The sequence below is a fragment of the Humulus lupulus genome, chromosome 6 (genome assembly GCF_963169125.1).
Source record: "Humulus lupulus chromosome 6, drHumLupu1.1, whole genome shotgun sequence".
NCBI classification, from domain to species: Eukaryota; Viridiplantae; Streptophyta; class Magnoliopsida; order Rosales; family Cannabaceae; genus Humulus; species Humulus lupulus.
This window is the reverse complement of record NC_084798.1, coordinates 9,667,046-9,690,692: the sequence shown is the minus strand read 5'-3', so window position 1 is coordinate 9,690,692 and position 23,647 is coordinate 9,667,046. Positions and strand designations below refer to the sequence as shown.

The following is a 23,647-nucleotide window of genomic DNA, read 5'->3' as shown; positions in this document are numbered from 1 at the left end:
GAAGATCAAGGGATCGTGCTACTCAGTTCCTTACCAAAATCATATGAGCATTTTGTTGATACAATGCTTTATGGAAAAGAAACCTTGACTATGGCTGAAGTCAAGGCTGCTCTAAATTCAAAAGAAACTCAGAAGAAATCTGATGAGAGAGGTGATTCAAATGGTGATGTATTGTTCTCCAGCAGAGGCAGATCAGAGAAGAGAGATTCTAGGAATCACAGGAACTCAAACAGCAATCATGGAAATCAGGGAAGTCAGAACTATGGTGGAAATCGAAGCCATGGTGGAAACAGATCAAAGTCAAGGTCCAAAACTGGTAAATTATGCAACTATTGCAAAAGAGACAATCACAACAAGGATGAGTGTTATTTCCTGAAGAACAAACAGAACAGAGATAAGAATAAAGAAAATAATGACAAAGGGAACAAAGGAGAAGCCAGCATTGTTTCAGATGGTTATGAATCAGCTAATGTTTTGATTGCCTCATGTGGTGAAACCAGTAAAGAATGGATTTTGGACTCAGGATGTACATTCCACATGTGTCCTGACAAGAATATGTTTAGCAAGATTGAAGAGAAAACACTTGGGACAGTATTACTTGGTGACAACAAGGCCTGTACTATCCAGGGTATTGGTTCTGTAAACGTCAGAATGCATGACAACATTCAAAGGACACTTACAAATGTCAGGTACATTCCAGAACTTAAAAGAAATTTTCTTTCTCTTGGTACTTTAACAACTAATGGCTGTACTGTTAAGATGGATGATAGTGGTTTAAAAGTCACGAAAGGATCATTAGTTGTTATGAAAGGTGATTACAGAAATGGTCTATACTACTTGCTTGGAGAAACTGTTACAGGTTGTGCTTCTTCAGTAACAAATGCTGCAGCATCGGGTCTTAGCAGGATCAACATCTCAGATCAGACTAGACTATGGCATCAAAGGTTTGGTCATGTCAGTGAAAGAGGGATGACAGAACTGGAAAAACAAGGAATTCTGAAAGGGAAATTAAATGGTCAACTTGGTTTCTGTGAGCAGTGTGTTTATGGCAAAAGTTGCAAGATCAAGTTCAACACAGGTATGCATACATCCAGTGAACCTCTAGCATACATCCACTCAGATCTCTGGGGTCCCTCTAGAATCAAGACACTTGGAGGAGCTAGTTACTTTATGAGCATCATAGATGACTACTCAAGAAAAGTGTGGGTATTTTTGCTCAAAAGTAAGGATGAGGCACTCAAGACTTTCATCAATTGGAGAAAGGTGACTGAGAACCAAATTGGAAAGAAGATAAAGAAGTTAAGGACTGATAATGGTCTTGAATACTGTTCTAAGGAATTTGGAGACTATTGCACAAAGGAAGGCATTGCTAGGCACAAAACAGTTGTGAAGAACCCTCAACAGAATGGCCTAGCAGAAAGAATAAACAGAACTCTTTTGGAAAGAGTAAGGTGCATGCTGAATGGATCTGGTCTTGAGAAATCATTTTGGGGTGAAGCTGTTACTACAGCCTGCTATTTAATCAATAGGTGTCCATCGGCAGCCATTGGATTCCTGACACCTTAAGAAAGGTGGACCGGAACATCACCTAACTGTGATCACCTGAAGGTTTTTGGGTGCAGTGCCTATGCACACATCAAACAAGACAAATTGCAACCAAGGGCTCTCAAATGTATCTTCCTTGGTTACCCTAATGGTGTAAAGGGATACAAACTATGGTGTTTAGAACCCGGATACAAAAGATGCATAATCAGCAGAGATGTTATCTTCAATGAAGAAGAAATGCCTATGAAAGTCAACTCAACTATAGGCATTACACAGAAAGACAATCTAGAAAGTATGCAACTTGAGGTGGAGAAGGACTCACCAGATGAAACAGAAGCTAGCACATCAGACCACAGATCCAGACACAGAGAAGAGGCATCTCAAGGTGGACTCAGAAACTACCAATTGGCCAGAGACAGAGAAAGAAGGGAGATTCACCCACCTGAGAGATTTGGCTATGCTGACCTAGCTGACTACACTGCATATGCCTTAGCTACAGCCACAGATATTGACAATTCTGAGCCTGCAACTTATCAAGAAGCTGTAAACAGCAAAGATGGAAAGAAATGGCTTAGAGCCATTGATGATGAAATGGATTCACTAAAAAGGAACAGAACATGGATTATGGTAAAACTTCCTCCTGGACAGAGAGTAATAGGATGCAAATGGATTTTCAGACACAAAGAAGGGATTCCAAGTATTGAACCAACTAGATACAAGGCTAGATTGGTTGCAAAAGGATTCACACAGAAAGCGGGTATAGATTACAATGACATCTTCTCACCAGTTGTCAAACAAGCCTCAATTAGAGCTATAATGGCAAAAGCTGCTCATGAAGACCTAGAAATTGAACAAATGGATGTTAGGACTGCTTTCCTACATGGGGTACTAGAAGAAGAAATATACATGAGACAACCTGAAGGTTTTGAGAGCAAGGATCCAAATGAGGTATGTCTCCTAAAGAAATCTTTGTATGGATTGAAGCAAGCTCCTAGACAGTGGAATATGAGGTTTGATGAGTTCATGTCTAGGATTGGATACACCAAGAGCAGCTATGACCCATGTGTGTACTCAAATGGGAACCTATATTTGCTTCTATATGTTGACGACATCTTACTGGTTGGTAAGAGTAGATCAGACATTGAAGGTCTGAAGGATCAGTTGAAAAGGGAATTTGAAATGAAAGATCTTGGTCAAGCCACGAAGATACTGGGAATAGAGATTAAAAGAGAGAGACCAGGAAGGATAATACTGTCTCAGAAAAGTTCTCTCAGCAAGGTCCTAGATAAGTTCAAGATGAAAGATGCCAAACCAGTCTCAACTCCTTTAGCACCTCATTTCAAACTATCCAAGAAAGACTCTCCCATCACAGAAGGAGAAAGGACAAGCATGGACAAGGTACCCTATGCCAGCTGTGTGGGAAGTCTAATGTATGCAATGGTTTGCACTAGACCCGATTTAGCTCATGCAATGAGCATTGTGAGCAGATATATATCTGATCCAGGTGGACAGCATTGGGAAGCTTTAAAATGGGTGCTCAGATATGTCAAAGGTTCACTTGAAACTGGTTTGGTATACAGCTCAGAGAAAGTTCAGGAAGAAGAAGTTGCTGGGTATGTTGATTCAGACTATGCAGGGTGTTTGGACACTAGAAGATCGACTACTGGATATGTATTCACCGTTTTAGGTGGCTGCATTAGCTGGAAAGCCACACTTCAGAAAGTGGTAGCATTGTCCTCAACAGAAGTTGAGTACATGGCTGCTACAGAAGCCATTAAGGAGGCAATGTGGCTAAAAGGTCTGACTAAAGAACTGGGATTAAATTCAGACAGCATTACAGTACATTGTGACAACCAAATTGCCTTACATTTGGTTAAAAACCCTATGTTTCATGAAAGATCTAAGCATATTGACATCAAGCTTCATTTTATCAGAGATGTTGTCAATGGAAAAGAAGTTCAAATGAAGAAAATCAACACCAAAGACAATCCTGCTGATATGTTCACCAAAGTGGTGACTGTACGTAAATTTAGACACTGTCTAAATTTGCTCAACATTGATGATTGCTGAATTTGCCCGTAGGGGCTAAGTGGAAATCAGTCATGGATCTATTCAAGCCTATGGACTTATAACCAAAGGTGGATTTGTTGAAAGTTGGTTAAAATTCCAAGAGGCTTCAAAGCTGGACACATCAGAGCCACATCAGTCAAGTGACAGTTAATATCGTTTGAGCTCTTAGCTCCCTTCAATCCAAACATGTATATAAAGGATACCTAACCATTCTAGAGAGACACAATCAAAACACTCTATTTTCTCTCTCTCTCTCTCTGTAAGTTCTTGGAGCATTCTTTCAGCTCAAGAACAGATTGTAAACGTTGGTGTTTTACACCATACAAGTGTATCTAAAGACTCTGTAATCAGATTGAAAGAGCAATAAAGATCCAAGCCTTTAATGGCTGATTTCCCCGAGGAGTAGACCATGAACTAACCAAGTTCATTGGATCGAACCTTGTAAAAGATATGTGTTCATTTTGTCAATTTTAATTGTTTTATTACTGCATTGTCCAGTTTTTCTTTGCTACTGTTTTTGGTTTGATCTGTTCTATTTTGTTGTGTAGCATAATCTATTCACAACAAGTTATTTTTGGAATCATTCAATTTCAACACCTAATCACATTATCTTCTTCCTTGAGCTAGACATAAATGTGTCTGACAAAAAGAAAAAAAAACCAAGACATAAATGTGCACTTGTTTTTCTTAAATAATATATTGGAAAATAAAATGGAAAAAAGAAAAATATAAGAGCTGGTTTTCAAATTCAATTCATTACTTTCCTTACTCCTGAAGGCGATCATCATCATCATTAGATCTAAGAGATCACAAGACAATCTCTTAATTCCTCATGTGAAATGATAAGAGGGAATATTAGTGAGCCATATTTCTATTTATATATAAATATATATATATATATAAATATACTATACTATACATATATATGAGCCTTAATATGTAAGTATCTTTTGCTTTAATGGTCACACACGAACTTGGAATGTCCAAATTAAAATAGAATTTCTTATAATATGGACAAAGAACATGATGTTACTAGTATAAAACGTAATTTTGTAAAATAAAGCTTAGATTATATATAAATGAGATCTTTGTAAATACCGTAAAAGTGATTTAAAAAGTTTCAATATAAGTATTAATAAAAAAAACCCTAAATTTTTTTAAATGTATATTACAAGCTATTAAATATATCAATCACCATTTTTATTTTTGGAAACAAATAAAATAATAATTTTTCATTAACTACTGAAGGGTATAGAATAAACTAATAGAATTATAATTTTCATTAATTAAAATTTTAAAATAATAAATATACACGCACTAATGTTAAAATTATTAATTATATATAGAAACTAAAATATGTTGCAAAACTATATTCTTTTTAGTGGCATTTGAAAAAATGTAACTAAATTTTTTTAAATATCATTTTCAAATATTACAAATTTTTAATAATAATGAATTACATACTTGTTTTTTATATTAAAATTTTTTTTAGTGACATTCTATAAAAATGTTACTAAATGATATTTCAGAAAATTAATTCCTTTTTAATGTATATTTGTAGACACTTTGATATAATAAAATTTTATAAATACTTTATAATAACAATTTAACATTACAATATTAGTTTATGTATACAAAACATCTACGTAATACACATAACAAATAAAACATATGTAATTCTATTTACAAAAGTTTACTAAAACAAAATACATAATTGTAGTATAGAGCTTTCCTTCTTCTTCTTCTTCAGTTTCTTTCAATTTCTTCAAAAAAAAAATCTTCAAAGCTCTTAATTTTCTTTTGCAATCTGCATAGTCAAAATGCTTGCACTGGTAATTCTGATACTTCCCAAATCTCACAGAATGATACCTAGATATGCTGCCTCCATCAAGCCATTTCTTGCTAACGATGCTATCTCTGCATCACTAAATTGAAATAATGCCTGCAAATCCAATAAAAATGAGGATGATAGTGAAGATTAAAATCGTACACTTAAAGAAATTTCATTATCAATATTCAATATCTTCGACATATCATAAGAAAATAACCCAGTAAAAAAGATAAAATGAAAATAAGGATGATAGTGAAGATTAAAATATGACAAAAGTATATGAGAGCATTATGGCACAATGACAAATATGGGAGGTGCGCGACACTGGGCTTTGAAGTCTTGACCCTAAGGTGTCCTATGGTGGTGGCAGTGACTTTCATATTTGTCTATAGAGCGAGATCGGAGCCGAGAATCCCAGAAACGTCGGCGACATTCAAAGCCAATCTTTTTTAAAACCCAAAAAATAACCAGTTTTTCTTTTTAAAAACTAGAATGTAGCAGTTATAACATTCTTGAGTTATTTTTTTATTAATATATAATGCTTATTTATAATACAAATTTCCTTTATGATGTTTAGATACGATTTTTTTAATTCTTTAATTTAATAATTATATGACCGACATGTCATCAGGTCACTCTTATAAAATTTTTAAAAAATCACAATTTCTTTATAGAAATTTTAATTAAAAACTATAAATATAAACCATTGATCTTAATCCAATGGTTAATATCAAAGTAATCATCTATGGGTAGTAACCATTAAGAGTGCACCCATATATATATATATTAGAGAAGAACAAAAAAACAAGGTAATTAGAGTTAGATATGGTTCATCTTACTAACATATTGTATATATATATATATATATATATATGGATTGAATGTAATATTCTTACCATTATGTTTTTAGGATATTAATCTTTTATTCTTATCTAAAATAGATTTCTAATTTTTTTCTTGATTGGATGGAGGACTAGTTATAATATAATACAGAGTTCTTTGTTTAGAAATAAAACTCCTTACAAAAGGTTTCAAAGCACATAAAATATTAATGAAAATAATTTAGAATATAAATAAAAAATATTTATTTAGATTTTATGTATACAATTGCAACGATTTTATTACTGATGTAATGAATCATCGAATGCAATAACTCAATTTTCAGTATTTTTTATATTAATTAAGTAATGAACTTTTCTTTTTTGAAGAAAAAGCAATGCCACGGTTTCACTTTTTCGAAAATTATATATATTATGTTTATTTAGGGTTAAATGAGAGAAATAATGTATAAGTATATATTTTAGTTTTTTTTTTGGCTCATAACATAAATGAAAAGATTTGGATATATATCATTTTAAACATCAATCCCTACCTACCTACCTATACCTACTGTATTAATGGAAGATAACATGTATAAATTTATAGGACAATTTGAGGGGTTTCACTTTAAGCCCTATTAATGGGGCTTTCAGTGTTTCTCGAACCATGAAAAGTTTTTGGTGGGATTTTCTTTTATGACCATATATATTGTAGCCATTTAGAGCATCTTGCAAATTTTTAAAAAATTCTGAATAGTTTACAGTACCGAAAACTAAATTCAAACATGTTACTTTCCACGCACATAAAAAAAATTAGTCACAGGTGCAATAACATATTTGAACTTAGTTTTCAGTACTATAAACCATTCAGAATTTTTAGAAAAATTCGCAGGATGCTCGAAATAATTATAATATACATGGTCATAAAAAAAATCGCACCGAAAACTGTTCATGGATCGAGAACATTGAGAATCCTATCGGTAGGGCTTAAAATGAAGCCTCGGTAGAAGAATTACCCTAAATTTATATATATATATACATTATATATTATATAAACTAATGAACCCAATATTTATTGTAGTCTCTGTCATATTAAAGTACCAACCAAATGCCCGCATTAATCACGTCTGTGTTTAGCACTTTATTATGCTGCAAACCTCATCCATGCACATTATCTTATGTGTATAATACTATGTGTACCCATATATATCTTATTTTATTATTTCACTCTTTATTTTTCTTTTTTACTATTAAAATGATGATTGCTTGAAAAAATACCATATATAGATAATGCAACCTACAAAACAAAGTTCCCAACTTTTTTCTCAATTTTGACTTTATTTATTATTCTCTTTACTCGTGTATTGGTGGTGTAAATTTTCTCTAAATTAATTTCACATATTATCTTTTCTTTTTCCTATTTGTTCTAAGCTGGGAAAGCATATTAATAATATGGCATTTAACGAGAGTAGTTAAGATAGAATGGAGACATGCTTTTTTGGGACGTAAATGAGGTTTTAATAATTCAATAAGAGGGGCAAAATGTAACGTATTTATTTGATATGATCCGGTTGGTGATATTTTTATTTTTAATTTTTTGGTGAAATAAATGTGCATTTTATGTGCATTTGCTGACATAAATTATTGAGAAATCACTACCATAAAATTGGGTTTTTCGGACACCCAATCACGACAGTTAAAAACAGTAGGCATAGATACCAATGCCGATAGCTAATAATTGTCAACGCTCCTTTTGCCTATCGCTATTGACCCCAACGCCGACAGTTAATTCGAGACTAATGCCGACAGTTAAAATTTATCGTTATTGACTCCAACGCTGACATTTAATTCGAGACTAATGCTGACAGTTGAAATGTGTCGCTATTGACCCCAACGCCGACAGTTAATTCAAGACCAATGCCGACAGTTAAAAATTGTCGTTATTGACCTCAACGCCGACAATTAATAAAAGTCCAATACCGACAGTTATAAAATGTCATCGAAATTCAAATAAAAAAATCTAAAAATATAATTAATAAATAATTTAATTTTAAAAATAAACTATTTTTTTTAAATATATATTTATGAAAATTATATATATTTATTAAAAACTTTTAAATTAATTTTTTTTCTAAATTTTTCATATTATTAACTTTTGTATTTATAATAATTTTGATATTAAAATTAAAATTTAATTATATAATGAGATAATAGATGGATTTATGTCTCAAATTATGTATTATTTTTTGGAATAATAGTAAGTGACATTAAAATTTAGAAATAGAGGATAAATTGAATTTAAAAAGTTTAACTTTTGTTAAATTGTATTATTATTTATTGAGAAATAATTAATAAGAAATGTTTAAATTTGATAAATGAGATTTATCAAGAATAAAATATTTATATTTTAAATTATGAGAATCAAAATAAAAGAAATTTTTAACACCCCATTAGTATATTATTATTGGAAATAAATACCAAGATGCTTTTAATTTGAATAAAAAATTGTGTTAATTAAAAATGAATTTATATATTAAAAATCAGATTTTTTTTTGTAAATAAATAAATAAGAAAGGTTTAAATAAAATAAAAAGTCTGAAACTTAAAAAGCTCTCCCTTTCCCTCTTTTCCCTATGTTCCTTGAATCTCTCTCTCTCTCACTACTGTGTTGCCTTAGCTAGGCCCAAACGGTTCGCCGGAGCTATACACGCTCCAGCCCAGTCGAACCGCAGGCCCTCGAAACATCGTGTAGAGTCCAATAAATTTACTTAGCTAGTTAGATAGTAGTAGTAATAGTAATAGCTAGTAGCAGTTGTAATATGATTATGACTGTGGATTTTGGTTCAAGCCAGGACTTAGTTGGACACTCGTAGTAACACTTGTAAATTTTATAAGTTTAGCCTATAGTTTAAGAATATTAATTATAACATAAGGTTTGATTAATATTGCTGGTTATTAATATTACAATAATTATAACCTAATGTTTAGATAGAGCCAATAAGAATATGACATTTGTCATGAGTATAGTTATTCTGAAGGTTTAGATAGAGCCAATAGGATTATGACATTTTTCATATGCATGATTATTAAGTAATTATTATTTTAATGATAAAATAAGGGAATTATAAGACTTAGGTGACGTTTGGTTGGAGGTAATGGAAACAATGGAATAGGAATAGGAATAGTAATAGAATGAAATAAGAAAGGTAATGCGATTATGTTGTTTGGTTAGAATAATAGAATCAATGATTGAATACCTATTCTTATGTTTGGTTGACTATGGAATGGAATAAATTTATTTTGGACAAAAATACCCAAAGTGCTTAAAATATGATTTATAAATTAAAATAAACATACTAAATATATATATATATAGATTTACCAACAATGACGTTATTTTTTTTCATATTCTTTTTTTACAAAATAATATTTAATAATCCTGCTTTTTTAAGCATAATAATTCCACTTTTGAACACTACAAAATATTAAAATTATCAATAAGAATTTATTTTTGTGAAGTATTTTTTTAATGTCAAATGCAATTTACTTTAATTATCACTAAACACTATTTTATATTTTTTAAAAATAAAACAATATAATAACATAAAAATGTTAAACTAAACATTATAACATATATATATTCTAATAATCAAAAGAGACTTTGTCCATGCACATGAAATATCACTAGAAATAGTATAAGTATTCATGTCCAATTACTCAGATCTATGCTCAAAGACAATCTAGTTTGCAAAATTATGAGCATAAAACATTACATCATATCCAAAAGATTATAATTTGTATACTACTGAATGTCAAAGGCAATATAAATTGCCTTGCAAATTGTAGTAGAGCAAAGTGGACTAAACATGATCTTAGAGAGAGCCATCAAGAAGAAGTGTCACCCATTCATTCTTCTCATTATCTGGGACACTGAAAAAGTAAGAAACCAGAGCACTGTCTTGCATAATCATGCGAGCTACCTTATGACGTTGAGCTGTGGTAAGTGTAGTGGTCCTTTCTAACTCTTTCCCAAGTTGCATATGCTTTTCATTCATGTCTTCACCAATAGCTTTACTCAAACGAATAGAAGCCTTTTCAATTTCTCTTGCGATAATGCAAGCTGATTGTGTGAGTGCATCTGAAAGTTCTACATGATTTACAGTTTTCCTTTTCTTCTTTGAAGACCCATCTGATTGAGTGTGAGATTGAGCACCTCTTGTTGCATCTGAAACAGACATAGATGGCACTTTATCCACATTGTTAGCATAGTTGAAATCATCTTCTCCAAGAGTAGTGTTTTCTTCTTCAGTTTGAAGTTCTTCAACAACATCTGCTGCACTCTCTGCATTTTTTCCAGTTGCACGATCCTTGCCAAAAACCATACATAAGTCATCATACCAAGGGAATGACTTGATCTTGAAGGGGGCTGCTTCTTTGTGACTCTGCATTTATACAAAATAAAAAAATCAGATTCAAATAAATAAGCAAACCATCCTTGTTATGGATCCATCATCATCATAAGCAAACAATCATTCTTATGGATTCATTAACATCATAAGCAAAATGGCAGACCAAATACTATTATTTGAGTACCTGCAAATATGCTTCCCACACTGACTTTTCTGCAGTAACAGTTTTTCTGTCGTTGTCCCACCCAAATCCGCTACAAAATGGTACAGTCAACATTTCATGAACCACTTGAAAATGAGTCTTCAAAGTCTTCATTCTAGACTCAATGTGTGGCTTAGCTTGTATATCACATTCAGGCATCCGCTCCTTTAATTTCATCTCAAGAGCTCTAAGATGACCTGGCCTGAAATTTCCTTCAGCTTTAAACTTCCCTTCATTATTCAGTTCCATAAGTGCTTCAACCAAGTGTTTGTCTTCATCTTCGCTCCAAAATCTTTTATTTTGTCCTGGACCTCTTCCTTTTGAAGTCTCCATGCTGAAATAAGGTATCAAAATACTGTAAAACTAAAAACTAAAGCTGGAATATTGTAGTTGAATGAAAAGGAAACAAACAGCCAGCAATAAAGAAATAAAATTGAATGGATATACACACCAATAACAAAAAATAAATTTAAAGATAAATTTTCCATTTCAAAGCAAGTGATATAAGTTTTTGGGGTGGTCAATTACACAAACAGTCAAATGAATTGACATAGCCAAGTGAAACCAAATTTAGAAACCTAGACAATCATTGTGCATTTAATCTAAGAAATAAAAAAAAACTAGCTTGCTCTCCTATGTTCTCTCCATTCGTTATACATCTCAAGTGCTAAATGATTTCTAAATGTTGTCCACCCTTCAGAAACTTCAATACTTCTTATGGATCCATCAACATCCATGATGTCTTCTTCGTCTCCACTACCACTCTCATTCTCTGGATGCATATCAGTATTATCATTAGGCATTTCTCTCCTAATAAAATTGTGAAGCAAACAACATGCTAAAATGATTCGGTTTTGAGTCTTTATTGGATAGAATGATGGACTCCTAAGAATTGCCCATCGATTCTTAATTGCACCAAAACATCTCTCAATGACATTCCTAGCAGATGAGTGCTTCATATTAAAAAAATCTTGTGGATTTCTGGGAGGATTCCCATCTTCCCATTGGTTGAGGTGATAGCGTTGGCCTCGATATGAAGCAAGAAATCCCTTACAATTAGTATATCCACCATCTACAAGGTAATAATGACCTAAAATAAAATAAAGATAAGGATTAAGTTGTCTCCTAAATGACTTATCCAAAAAAAATGTATAATCTAAAACACAAAGCATACCATTTGGAACACACAAACCATTTGTTCTACGTATGGCATCACGTAAAACTCTACCATCTGCTGCAGAGCCTTCCCATCCAGGTAACACATATATGAATTGCATGTCTTGGGAGCATACACCTAAGACATTTGTAGCTATTTCACCTTTTCGAGTACGATATTTTGGTTTATCAGCCATAGATACTCTCACTCTAATATGAGTTCCATCTAGTGCCCCTAAGCAATTCTACCACATAATAAACAAACTTTTTTTATTAGTATTTCAAACAAATAAAAATTTGTAGTGTTTTTTAATTCAAGTAATATATAATATACCTTGAACCATTTCCACCTTTCATCTGTTGAGTTTTCAACAACCGGTTCAAGTCTTTTCAATAACGCTCCATGTAGTCGAATGATTGAATGTAACACATTGTGATGCTAATAGTCTCACCAGATCTCATAAATCGAAATCTAATGACTCTATTTTTCACATGATGAGCAATTACATGTAAAAACATGGCCACTTGCTCATCTACTTGCAAGTATTCAGATGCTTTTAACCCACCCCTAGTTTCAAGCATTATGCATAAATTGCTAAATGCTTTCCTATTCATCCTAAGTTGATCAAAACAAATGACATCACTCTCATAAGCTATTTGATGCACAATTTGCCTATTGACAAAAACATCAAGTATGTATAATTGTCTTCCCAAAGAGCTTGATTCAATACCATGTACAATAATTTTTTCCCATAATTTGAAAAACCACTGCACTACATGCAACACATTCATCCAATGCAAATATAGAGCCATGATCTTCTTCTTTCTCAAAATTTGTCTCTCACTGACAGTTAAACGAACCATTATCCTACAATAAATATAATCAAGCAAATAAAATTTTTAATCCAACAATCAATTATTCACCTAGAAGATTATAAACAACAGGCACAACTTAGACAAAGAAATAAGAAAAGTGATTAAGTGAACACAGGTCTCATTAATGGTCGAACAACTTTAAATCCCTTTGTTATTTATTATTCCATCTAGTAATGATCCATGTTAAGTATATGTTAGACACTTGAGTCAACTCTCATAAAACTTGTCAATATTTTTCTTTGAGAAACTGACGAGGTTATCTAAAAATGGAGTTAACCAAAAAATAAATCATGCGTCATGTATATATACATTTATATATCCTTTTGCAAAACAATATTTAAAAAAACATAAATATATATAGATATATTTGAACAACTAATATTAAAATATTACCAAATTATTTTTATCATTCTTCTCTTCTTTAGTTATTTGGCAATGATTCAATAAAGAAGTCATATAGAATACTTATAACATATTTCTGAACTTGCATTGCATGTAGGAAGTAATTCAGAACTAATTAGATTTAAGACCATACAAATCATTTAACATAAACATATCTGTGTGGCTGCAGCTAGACACCCCAACAAACAATTTTTTTCTGCTGCTGCAGCTAAATTGTTAATCACTGAGAGGAAGTATTAAAAATTGACGCAGTAACCTTGGAATTGAAGAGCAGCTCAGTACAGAAACTTCTATTACAGTTATACAGTCCCAAAACGACAAAAGCCAAGCTAAATGGTAGCTACAATAAAAAAAAACCACAAGTCAAGCATATTGAGTTCAAACATAAACTGGGAGAATAAAGGGACTCAATCAGCTATAGTGTTGTATAAGAAGCTAAAATGGACTCTGAGAATGCTTCCTCAGTATCAAGATCATTACTATGAACAAACTTCGATGCTCTACCATTCATCACCTTCTATGCTAAGACTAACTAATTAGCTCAAACTATCTTTAAGTTGTAACTTCTCAATGTGTCTAGTTGTCTAAATCTCATATACCAGTTTACATGCTGTCACATGTAGCAGTTTTCTGTAATTGATTGTAACAATGATCATTCATTCCCAAAATCTCGTATAAGAAAAGGTAGCATATAATATGTGCCAAGGGAGAAAAAGGGTACATAAACAACGAATTGGGAGGACTACGAATGGATGATAAAAGTTCTGTTTTAATAATAACTATCCCTATGTAATCCTTGAGGGGAGGAGAGCACATAAATAAAATAAAAAATTAGAAAGCTAAATTGACTAATTGATGTGCAAACATTTGGGCCCCAAGGCTGTGCAAACACGAATGCATAAGAGAGAGCACATTTCATGATATCCTAAGTGGTACATGCAAAGCTATGTAAAACCTTCATAACAAACACACCAAAATGTAATGAATTGCAAGTGCGAGCGATACCTCACTCAAATAAATGATGACACTTGTTGCCAAAAAAAAAGGGAGTGGCGAGAAGAATAAAAAATATGACCATGTTCGATGCACCATATTATGGCAATCTCTTATATTATTATAATGCAAGACAGTGTGTTGGTTTTTCATGTATTATATGACGAATTATATTATGTTAAGAACCAAAGAGAATAAATAATCATAAGAATAGGAAAGAAAATTGAGAATAACATAATACAATCATACTCTATACTACTATGTAATAGCTCACTCAATGGATTTGCAGCCTTAGTTTTAGCATGGATTTCAATGTAGTAAAGGGGGAGTGAACGTGGGATTTTGGGGGAGTAATATTATTATATGGGGTTTGTTTCATTTACCAAAGATGATAATTTTTTTTATTTGTTTAAGAGTGATGAATTAGAAAAGTGGCAACGGTGTGCATGAAAAGAGGGGTGTTGCTTAATCGATACAGGGCAATGGATTTGGTTTATGGGAACAGGCTAAGCCATGACCCTTTTTTGTTTCTTTTATGCATTGAAATTAGGCTAAGCATATTACGGAGATGACTAGTTATGGTCATCTATAACTATGGTCTCTTATGCATTGAAATTAGGCTAAGCAAAATAAACGACTATCATCAGTAAAAAGAAGATCAAATTCATATGTTTATGCTGCTAAGTATATTTTTAAATGATCTATATGACCTCATGAAGCTACTAACTATATTACAGTTTCAATTCACGCATTTCTATCATACTATCAGTTTTAACACCAAGTAGCAGCTATGTAGCTTCTACAATCTAAACATCTAACACGGTTTTCATGCATATAAAGATCCAAGAGGGTACTCCAGAGTGGGAGAAGATAGCTAGGGAGGCTGCAAGGACCATACCAGGAAGAGAAAATGGTGGGAACTGTGACATTAAAAACTTAAGTACAGGATCAAAGATCTACCTTCCTGTATTCGTAGAGGGATCAAATCTAAGTAGAGGGATCAAAGTCTTAAACTCATGATAGGCATTCCATCATGAGTTTTACATGACAAAAAAAAAAAGAAAAAAAGTCTAAAATATGCAAATAGGCATTTCATCAAACATTTGGTGCTCTTACTGAATTCATATAAAGAGAGATAGAGAGAGAGTACCTCTGCAACAGATTAGAAAAGCAGAGGAAGAAGAGAAGAGTGTCTCTACACGGACCTCCGACTGGGACGAGCAGCTACCTCTGACTGGGTGTGTTGCTTGCTGAGAGTGAGAATGAGAGATGGTTATGTCGGATTGCTTGTGGTTTTTAGGGGTTGAGCAAGAGGAGAGTGAGGTATCAAAATAAATAAAGCAAATAAGTACCTGAGGAACTCATCGGTGGAGCGAGTTGGGGAAGAAGTCCTCAGTAGGTGGAGCGAGTTGGGGAAGAAGACGAAGACCCTGGAGAGAGATGATGTTAATGGGCTGGAATGGAATTATAATTCCACTGAGTGAAAAGTGGAAAAGTTATTCCGTTAGTATGGTGGAATAAGCATTACTACGGAATTCTTCTCCAAATTTGTTATTTCCAACCAAACAAAAGAATACAGCCCATTAGCATTCCATTCTTTTCCTTTCTGGCCCATTACCATCAACCAAACGGGCCTTTAGTCTTCACCAGAATCTGTTAGGAGCATGACATTTGTCACAATTTTATTTATTTGTGGATTAGGTTGTAAATAAATTTTTCGTAACTTTAGGGTACTGTAACTTCCGACCTATTTTTGCCCCAGTTATGTTATGAATTTCGAAAAATAGTATTTCTAGAAAGTTGTAGATAATTGAATTAAATTTCTAACAGTATAAAGAGAGTCTAAATCGGAGTCCTATAGCTCCAGATATATTGATTTTACTGCATATGAGTTTAGAGTTACGAGATTTAGAGAGTTAGAAGTTAGGATTCTATTTGTTTTAAAAATCAAGCTTTGAATCCTTAAACCTCTCTCTGAACAATTTGACCAAGTTCTAAGCCTTTGGCTGAATAATATTCAAATATTTTCAATTAAATTCATTATTTTTATTCAAAGCCAAAAAGAAGATTTTTATTCTTAGAACTCTATAAATAGGACCTAGCACCAAGCCATTTCATTCATTCTTCAAGCATTGATTAGACCCTTTCAGGTGCTAGTGAGACTATAGAGTGATAAAACTTGGGTTGCGGTTATAAGCTTACTCATTGTAAGCTTAATAAACACTTGGGAAGTAAGGTCATAGTGTATTTCAGTTTCGAGGTATAGTTCGGTCATAGAAGCATTCAAGGTATTCCTATTCTTAGTTCATTTTCTGTATTGTTTCATTAGTTCTTATAGTTTTTCTCTACTCAAATCCTAACTCAGTATTCTTTATTCTTGGTTAGGCATCTAAGTTCTTGAACGTGAGATTCTTGTTGGTAAGTATCTTTTCGATGGTTTAGTTCATTCCTCTTCATCTCTTTCTTTTAGAATACTCACTTTTCTATTAATGGTTTTTAGGAGTGTTCCAAAGTCCCGATCTTGTTCTCACATCCCGGTTTTTGGTAAGGAAAATAGGGTAGATTTGTATGCTTTTATGTTGTTGATATATGTTTATGTTGTAAGTATGATATGTTTTTAGTTGTTGGATTGTTTGGATAACAATCCCATAATTTGTTAAGATAACAAATAAATAATTTGTTTAGATAACAAGTCCCAGTAGTAGATTTCTTGGGCATATGATTGTTTAGATAACGAGCCCCATGAATTTATGTGACATGTTTAGATAACTAGCCTCGTAAATTTATAGGCATATGATTGCTTAGCTAGCAAGTCCCAAGAAGTATGATGGCCATTGTAATAGATGTTGTATTTATATAGTCATATGATTATAGTTTGCAGTTTATAGTTTATGTGTATGTATATGTTTCATGCTTGTAGTAGATTTTCCTTGCTGGGCATTAGGCTCATTCCTTTATGTTTTATATGTGCAGGAAAATAGTTTTGGCAGCAGGAAGGTTCTTGGCAGCTTGGGGATGTGTATTGAGGCAGGATGGAATCGGTGGACTGTGCGTACGATTTGAGGATGAAGTTTTTTTTAGTCTTTTAGTTATGATTTCTATGTATTATTTTTCCGCACTTAATTTTGTAACCAATTTATTTAAGTTATGTTTTGTTTTATGTTCAAAACAATGGGATCCCATATCCTAAATGAATTTTTATGTATTTAACATTTACTTTACATTTTTTAAAATAAAGTTATGGTTATTTCATATGTACGTTTTCTTAAGATTAGTATAGTAGTTATTAATGGTCCAAAATCTAGAATAGTTGGGTCGTGATAGTTGGTATCAGAGCAACGGTCCATTTACATGAAGTTCTCCTTGATACACACGCTTAAGCTCCGAATCTAACCGCCAATGTAAGTGATATTATGTTATAGTTATTATGATTATGTGTTAGTAAAACGTTTTAGCCCTTATGTTTTTAGTTAAGAATACCTGTAAATTAGTTTATTTTCTTTATTTATTTTATTTATTATCTTTGCATTTATGATTGTGTATAGTGAAAACTTTTTTCCAAATTAATATCATTGTTATTTTTGAATGACATGTATGAGTTTGATTTTTTCTTTGCAATCATAATAAATAATAAATAAAATAAATAATGACTAAGTTCGGTGAGGGTGGATACAAATCAATGAACCAAGTTTCTATATTGAGAGTTAGGGGGCCATAGTAGTGAGAACGATTTTACTAATCTTAGCCCTCCCTCAATATGGTTAACTTTGGAACAACGACGAGTTTCGAGCCTAAGAATTAAGTCATATAGGATGATTAGAAACAGACCTAGTAAATTATAAAGATGGCTTATTTTTCTAAGTTTAGAAACAGACCCTAATCATAAAGAAGGCTTACATAATTTTTCATAAGAAACCATAATTAATAGGTTCGAGTTATGTTTGCTTAGATTAAGTTTTTCCTTAGAGCCTATTAGGGTAAGTTCTAACATGTTCTCGACTGTTAGAACTTTGTTGAAGATGTCGCTCAGGAGATTTGCTCGCAACAACGCCAATGCCTCAAGCGTTGCTCCTGAAACTTATGAAGCCCCTCCAGTTCACAGAAGGGGAAGACGTGCAACCAATGCTACTGCTAAAGAAAGAGCGTTGCCGCCGCCGGTTAACAACACTGCAGAAATTGCAAGACTACGACAACAAGTGGAGGAGTTACTACAGCAATAGCGACAGCAGACTCAGCCTCCACCTCAGCCGCAACCACAGCCTCAGCAGATGGCTCAAGTTCCCCATCAAGTAGGTCCTTATGGGGCATGTCCAATGGAGAACTAGGTGCCATACCAAGCTCAGCACATGGAGCCAATCTACGAGTGGTTTCGTAAGAAACATGCTCCAAACTTTGAAGGGACAACAGACCCCTTTGAAGCAGAAGAATAGCTCAGAAATGTAGAGCCAATCCTAGCGCATATGAATCTCGGCAACGCGGACCGCATATCCTACGTTTCGTCTCTGCTTAAGAAGGATGCTAGAATATGGTGGGACTTAGTTCACCAGACTAACGATGTCGCCACCATGATATGGACAAGATTTGTGGAGCTATTCAACAAGAAGTATTGCAACTCGGCAGTCATCACTACAAGGGTCAAGGAGTTCGCTAGTTTGAAGCAGGGCAACTTAACGGTAGTAGAATATGCTCGGTAGTTCAACAGATTAGCCAAGTTTGCACCAGAGTTGGTTTCAACTGACTTTATGAGGGTGACCAAGTTCGTTAGAGGACTTAGACCAAATATTAAATTAGGGGTTAAGCTAGCAAAATCGGGAAATACTACATATGCCAATGTTCTAGAAACGGCAATAGAAGTAGAAAGGCTTCAGGCGAATGTTAGTAAGGAGAAGGCTAGTAGGCCTGAGCCTAAACAGCAGGGTCAACCTCAAAATGGTCGAAACAACCACAACAACAGCTGTCAGTATAGCAATAGTAATAGTAATGGTCAGAAGAGAAGGCATCCAGATGATAAGCAGCCCAATGGTGATAAAAGAGCACGGACAAACAATGGAGGCAATAATTCGGGTTATGTAGAATACCCGCACTGCTCTAAGGGCCAAAGAAACATCTTGGGGAATGTCATGCAAACATCAAGGGATGCTTCAACTATGGTTTAAAAGTTGTTATACCCAGATTTCGAGCCATAGTAAATATGACCTCGAAAGCTGAGTTCGCAACAAATGGTCTCGTGAGGATTAGTGATCTAGGGTTGTAAGTTGAGCCTGCAAAGTATGATGTATGATCTCGAATGCGGTGATCTCGATCTGACCTCGATCTCGAAAGGTAGCTCCGAGAACACCTTCATCTTCAGGAACTTCGGAGCATGGTTCTTGAGCTCGATATCCCATCTCGAAAGAAACGTTAGCTCGGGAGATGTCAGTGACTCGCACAATGACATGAGACCAGAAATGCTGGAGACTTGAAGATACGCCATAACCACCTTGAGTATCCACAAGTGTAATAACTATGAGATGTAGTCCTCATTAGTTGATGTAAATCCCCAAGAATTGTGGGATATTATTTAATACAGTTATACGCCCCCTGATCTTTGGGGGACGTTTCCTTTAATATCTGATTATTGGCATTTAAAGCCATTTATTTGTATTCACAAAAGAGTAACTACCCAAAATATGTGGGATATTATTCTGCATCCTTCTCTATAAATAGAGAAGGCATGCACCATTGTAAAGGGGGGGAAATCCTAATCCTTGAGAGAAAACTCTGGAGAATTCTTGCTAAAGAATTGTTTAGAGATAATCTTGAGATTAATAACAGAGACTCGTGGACTAGGCATATTTAACTGCTGAACCACGTAAAAAACCGTGTTTGATTCGTTTGTTTATTTTTGGCCATTGTCTTAAATTGTTTACGTGCTCTATTCTTTTATCTGTTGACGAAAAACGGCGTCAACAGTTTGGTGCTTTCATTGAGAGCCTTAAGCATTCATCCCTGAGAGATTCATGGCTGCAAACAATCAGAACACTCCTGAAGAAAATTACCCAAGGCGTCCTGGAAAACAGCCAATGGAGAACCCGGACGCTGATGAGAGGAGTGGGTCCTCCGATTCCCGGGGGCCACCTCCACAACCAAGGGATGAGGACATGTACTATAACCCTGAACGTTATGTCCCTATTGTAGAATTGGAGAATCGGCAGCTGAAACAGTTGTTGGCAGAAGCCAACAAACATAACGAGGAGTTGACTAGGATAGCCGCAGAGGCGCAGGTGGCTCAGCCCCCGCCTCCGCGCGAAGACCAAGTCCCTCCTCCAAGGGACGTGCACGTTCCTCCCCGGAGGCCCCGTGGACGTCCACGAAAAAATGCTGCCACAAGGAGGCCGGCACAACCTCCAACACCAGCAGAGCCATCCGCCCCTTCTAGGCCTCAGAGGAATACCCGGGCTCGGGTCCCGCCTAATACACCTGCGGAAGCACCTGCAGGAACTGAGAATAACCGAGCTCCTACCGAGGCTCGGACTCAGGTTCCTGGTAGTGCACCGAACGCAACTGGCCCATCTCGGGAAAATTCTGGGCCCTCTAGGCCGAAGCAAGGAAGACAACCACCGTCACCTATACGGTTCCCATCGTCTCCCATAAGATATCCTTCACCTCCCCGTAGAAACGCTCAACCTGTTCAAAATCAGGGTCAAGGGCGTACGGGGGATAGGCAAGGACACAGGGAGACTTTCCAGGAGCGGAGAGGCGCACAATCTGAGAGAAGTCAGACGTCCCGGTCTCGCACTGCGGAGACAATGCGACATAGAAAGGATTCACCATGAAATGACCGATCAATAAGTTTCACCAGTGACGAGTCCGGAGAAATCAGGTCCGTCAGTAAACGCGACCGAGGTCGTAAAAATACTGGAAGCCGCAAGACCCATCCCGACCTGCGGAATCATCTGAATCAGAGCAGGGGGAAGGGAGATCAGACGAATCCGGACCTAAGGAATCACCTAATGGGCGTAGAGATCCCTCACGGAGATGCGAGCCTGGGATCGCGATTAATGACCGGCAATTCCAGACACCGCCTAAGGACCCAGTCCAAGAAAGGATTGATCAGCTCGAAAAAGCCTTTAGGCTTTTGAAGAATGAACGAGGGAACGGTCGATATGAGGACTCTGATGAGGAGCTCGAGCCGTTTGCTCCCAATATTTCTAACACTCAGTTCCCTCAAGGGTTCCGGATTCCTCACGTCCCAGCGTTTGAAGGAAAAACCGACCCATGCAGCCACCTGAGTACATTCAACACTATCATGAGAGCTAGTAACGTGGGTTACGAGCTCAGATGCATGTTGTTTCCGACATCATTGGCCGGACCTGCCAAGAGTTGGTTCGAGAAGTACAAGAGACATTCTATAACTTCGTGGGATCAATTGTCTAGAGACTTCAAGAAGCAGTTCCGAGCTATGATGGGAGTCAGACCCGAAGCATCCACTTTGACTAACGTCCGACAACAACCGGGCGAAACACTGAAGAGCTACCTGACAAGATTTAATCTAGAGGTCGCCCGGGCTCGAGATGTGGATGACAGTGGACACCTAATGGCTATCCGAGCTGGTGTTTTACCCGGGAGTGCCCTTTGGGATGACATGCAAGGGAAACCGGTGAGGTCGATAACCGAGTTTAACAGACGGGCGCAGAGATTTGTCAATGTAGAGGAGGCGAGGTCAACGCTCAAGGCGACCTCGCAGACCGAAACTACAACGATAAACGTTAACTCCGCCTCAACCTCGGCTGACCCAGCAGCTCCACAGCCTACCTCGGAGAATCCCTCCAAGAGGAAAAAGAGCAAGGGAAATAATCTCGAGGTTGATGGGGGAAAGAAGAAAAAAGGAGAAAGATATTTCTCCGTATATAAAGTGCACACCGAGCTCAACGAGTCTCGGGAAAACATATACCTGGCTAATGAAAACCAGGTCCCCTTCAGGCGTCCGGACCCTATGAGGAATCAAAAGTCCAAGAGAGATTCCATCAAGTATTGTCGATTTCATAGGGACACCGGACACACAACTGATGAGTGTCGACAGCTCAAGGACGAGATCGAAGGGTTGATCTCGAGAGGTTATTTCCGGCAGTATGTCAAAAACCAGAATACTGGACAGGCTACTGCCAGCCAGAGAGTAGCCGCGCTTCCGGCAGCACAGAATAATAACTCCCGATCTCGGGATGAAGACAGGCCTCCGCCGATAGATGGAGAGGACGTAATAACCATCTCGGGAGGTCCTAATCTCACAGGAGGGGGCAGAAATGCTCAAAAGCGATATGTGAATGAGCTGAAGACAGGGGACGGGTCTCCTTATGAACCCGAACCAAGGGCACCAAAAAGCCAAAGGGTTGAAACTCAGCCTATAACCTTCACCGAGGAGGATGCCTCCCATGTCCAGTTCCCTCATCATGATCCACTTGTCATCACCCTACAGCTTGCCAACAAAAGAGTGCGCCGAGTTCTCATAGACAATGGGAGCTCAGTTAACATTCTTTATAAAGCAACACTAGAAAAAATGGGACTCTCCTTTTGCGACCTGAAGGCTTGTGCAACCACGTTCTACGGCTTTTCTGGAGAAGGAACCGCCTGTATGGGGTCCATCGAACTTCCTGTGACCTTGGGGGACTATCCAGTCTCGGTGACCAAGATGATGGAGTTCGTGGTAGTAGAGTTACCATCTGCCTACAATGTATTGCTCGGGAGACCCGCCCTGGTCGGGCTGGGGGCAGTTTCATCTGTAAGGCATCTAGCCCTTAAGTTCCCAACTCCAAGCGGAGTCGGAACATTGAAAGGAGATCAATTGGCAGGAAGGGAGTGCTACAACATTTCCTTAAGGGGAAAGAAACAAACGAGCGCGCAAGCACTCGTTGTCATACAGAATAAAGATGGGAAAGTTTTAGAAATTGATGAGGAGATCGATCCGAGGATTGAGGAGAAGGTTGACCTCCAACCTTTGGAAGAGCTCGAAGAGGTTCAGCTCGAGGAAGCTGATCCCTCAAAGAAGGTGAAGGTCGGGAAACACCTCCGAGACGAATCAAAATAGCAATTAATTTGCTTTCTGAAGAAAAACCAGGATGTCTTCGCGTGGTCACACTCTGACATGGTGGGAATAAGCCCTAATGTAGCGAGCCACGCATTGAATATAGACAAGAGCTTTCCCCCGAAGCAGCAAAAGCGAAGGCAGCTGGATGAAGACAGAAAGAAAGCACTAAAGGAGGAGGTGGACAGGCTGAAAGCAAATAATTTTATAAGGGACGCTTTTTACCCGGACTGGGTGGCCAATCCAGTGTTAGTCCCGAAACCCAATGGGACGTGGAGAACGTGC

At 36.0% G+C, this 23,647-nt stretch overlaps 2 protein-coding genes across 2 annotated transcripts; both read right to left on the bottom strand.

The window, feature by feature from the left end:
• Positions 1–10,136: 10,136 nt before the first annotated feature.
• Positions 10,137–15,565, bottom strand: LOC133784676 (uncharacterized protein At2g29880-like). The gene is made up of 3 exons (XM_062223964.1): positions 15,452–15,565; positions 10,858–11,209; positions 10,137–10,706 (listed from the first exon to the last, which is right to left on the bottom strand). Exons 2-3 carry the CDS (start codon positions 11,206–11,208, stop codon positions 10,137–10,139), a joined length of 921 nt encoding a protein of 306 aa, XP_062079948.1. The 5' UTR covers position 11,209; positions 15,452–15,565.
• Positions 11,496–12,255, bottom strand: LOC133784675 (protein ALP1-like). The gene is made up of 2 exons (XM_062223963.1): positions 12,050–12,255; positions 11,496–11,965 (listed from the first exon to the last, which is right to left on the bottom strand). The coding sequence occupies exons 1-2, from the start codon at positions 12,225–12,227 to the stop codon at positions 11,496–11,498; spliced, it is 648 nt and encodes a 215-aa protein (XP_062079947.1). The 5' UTR covers positions 12,228–12,255.
• Positions 15,566–23,647: the final 8,082 nt, after the last annotated feature.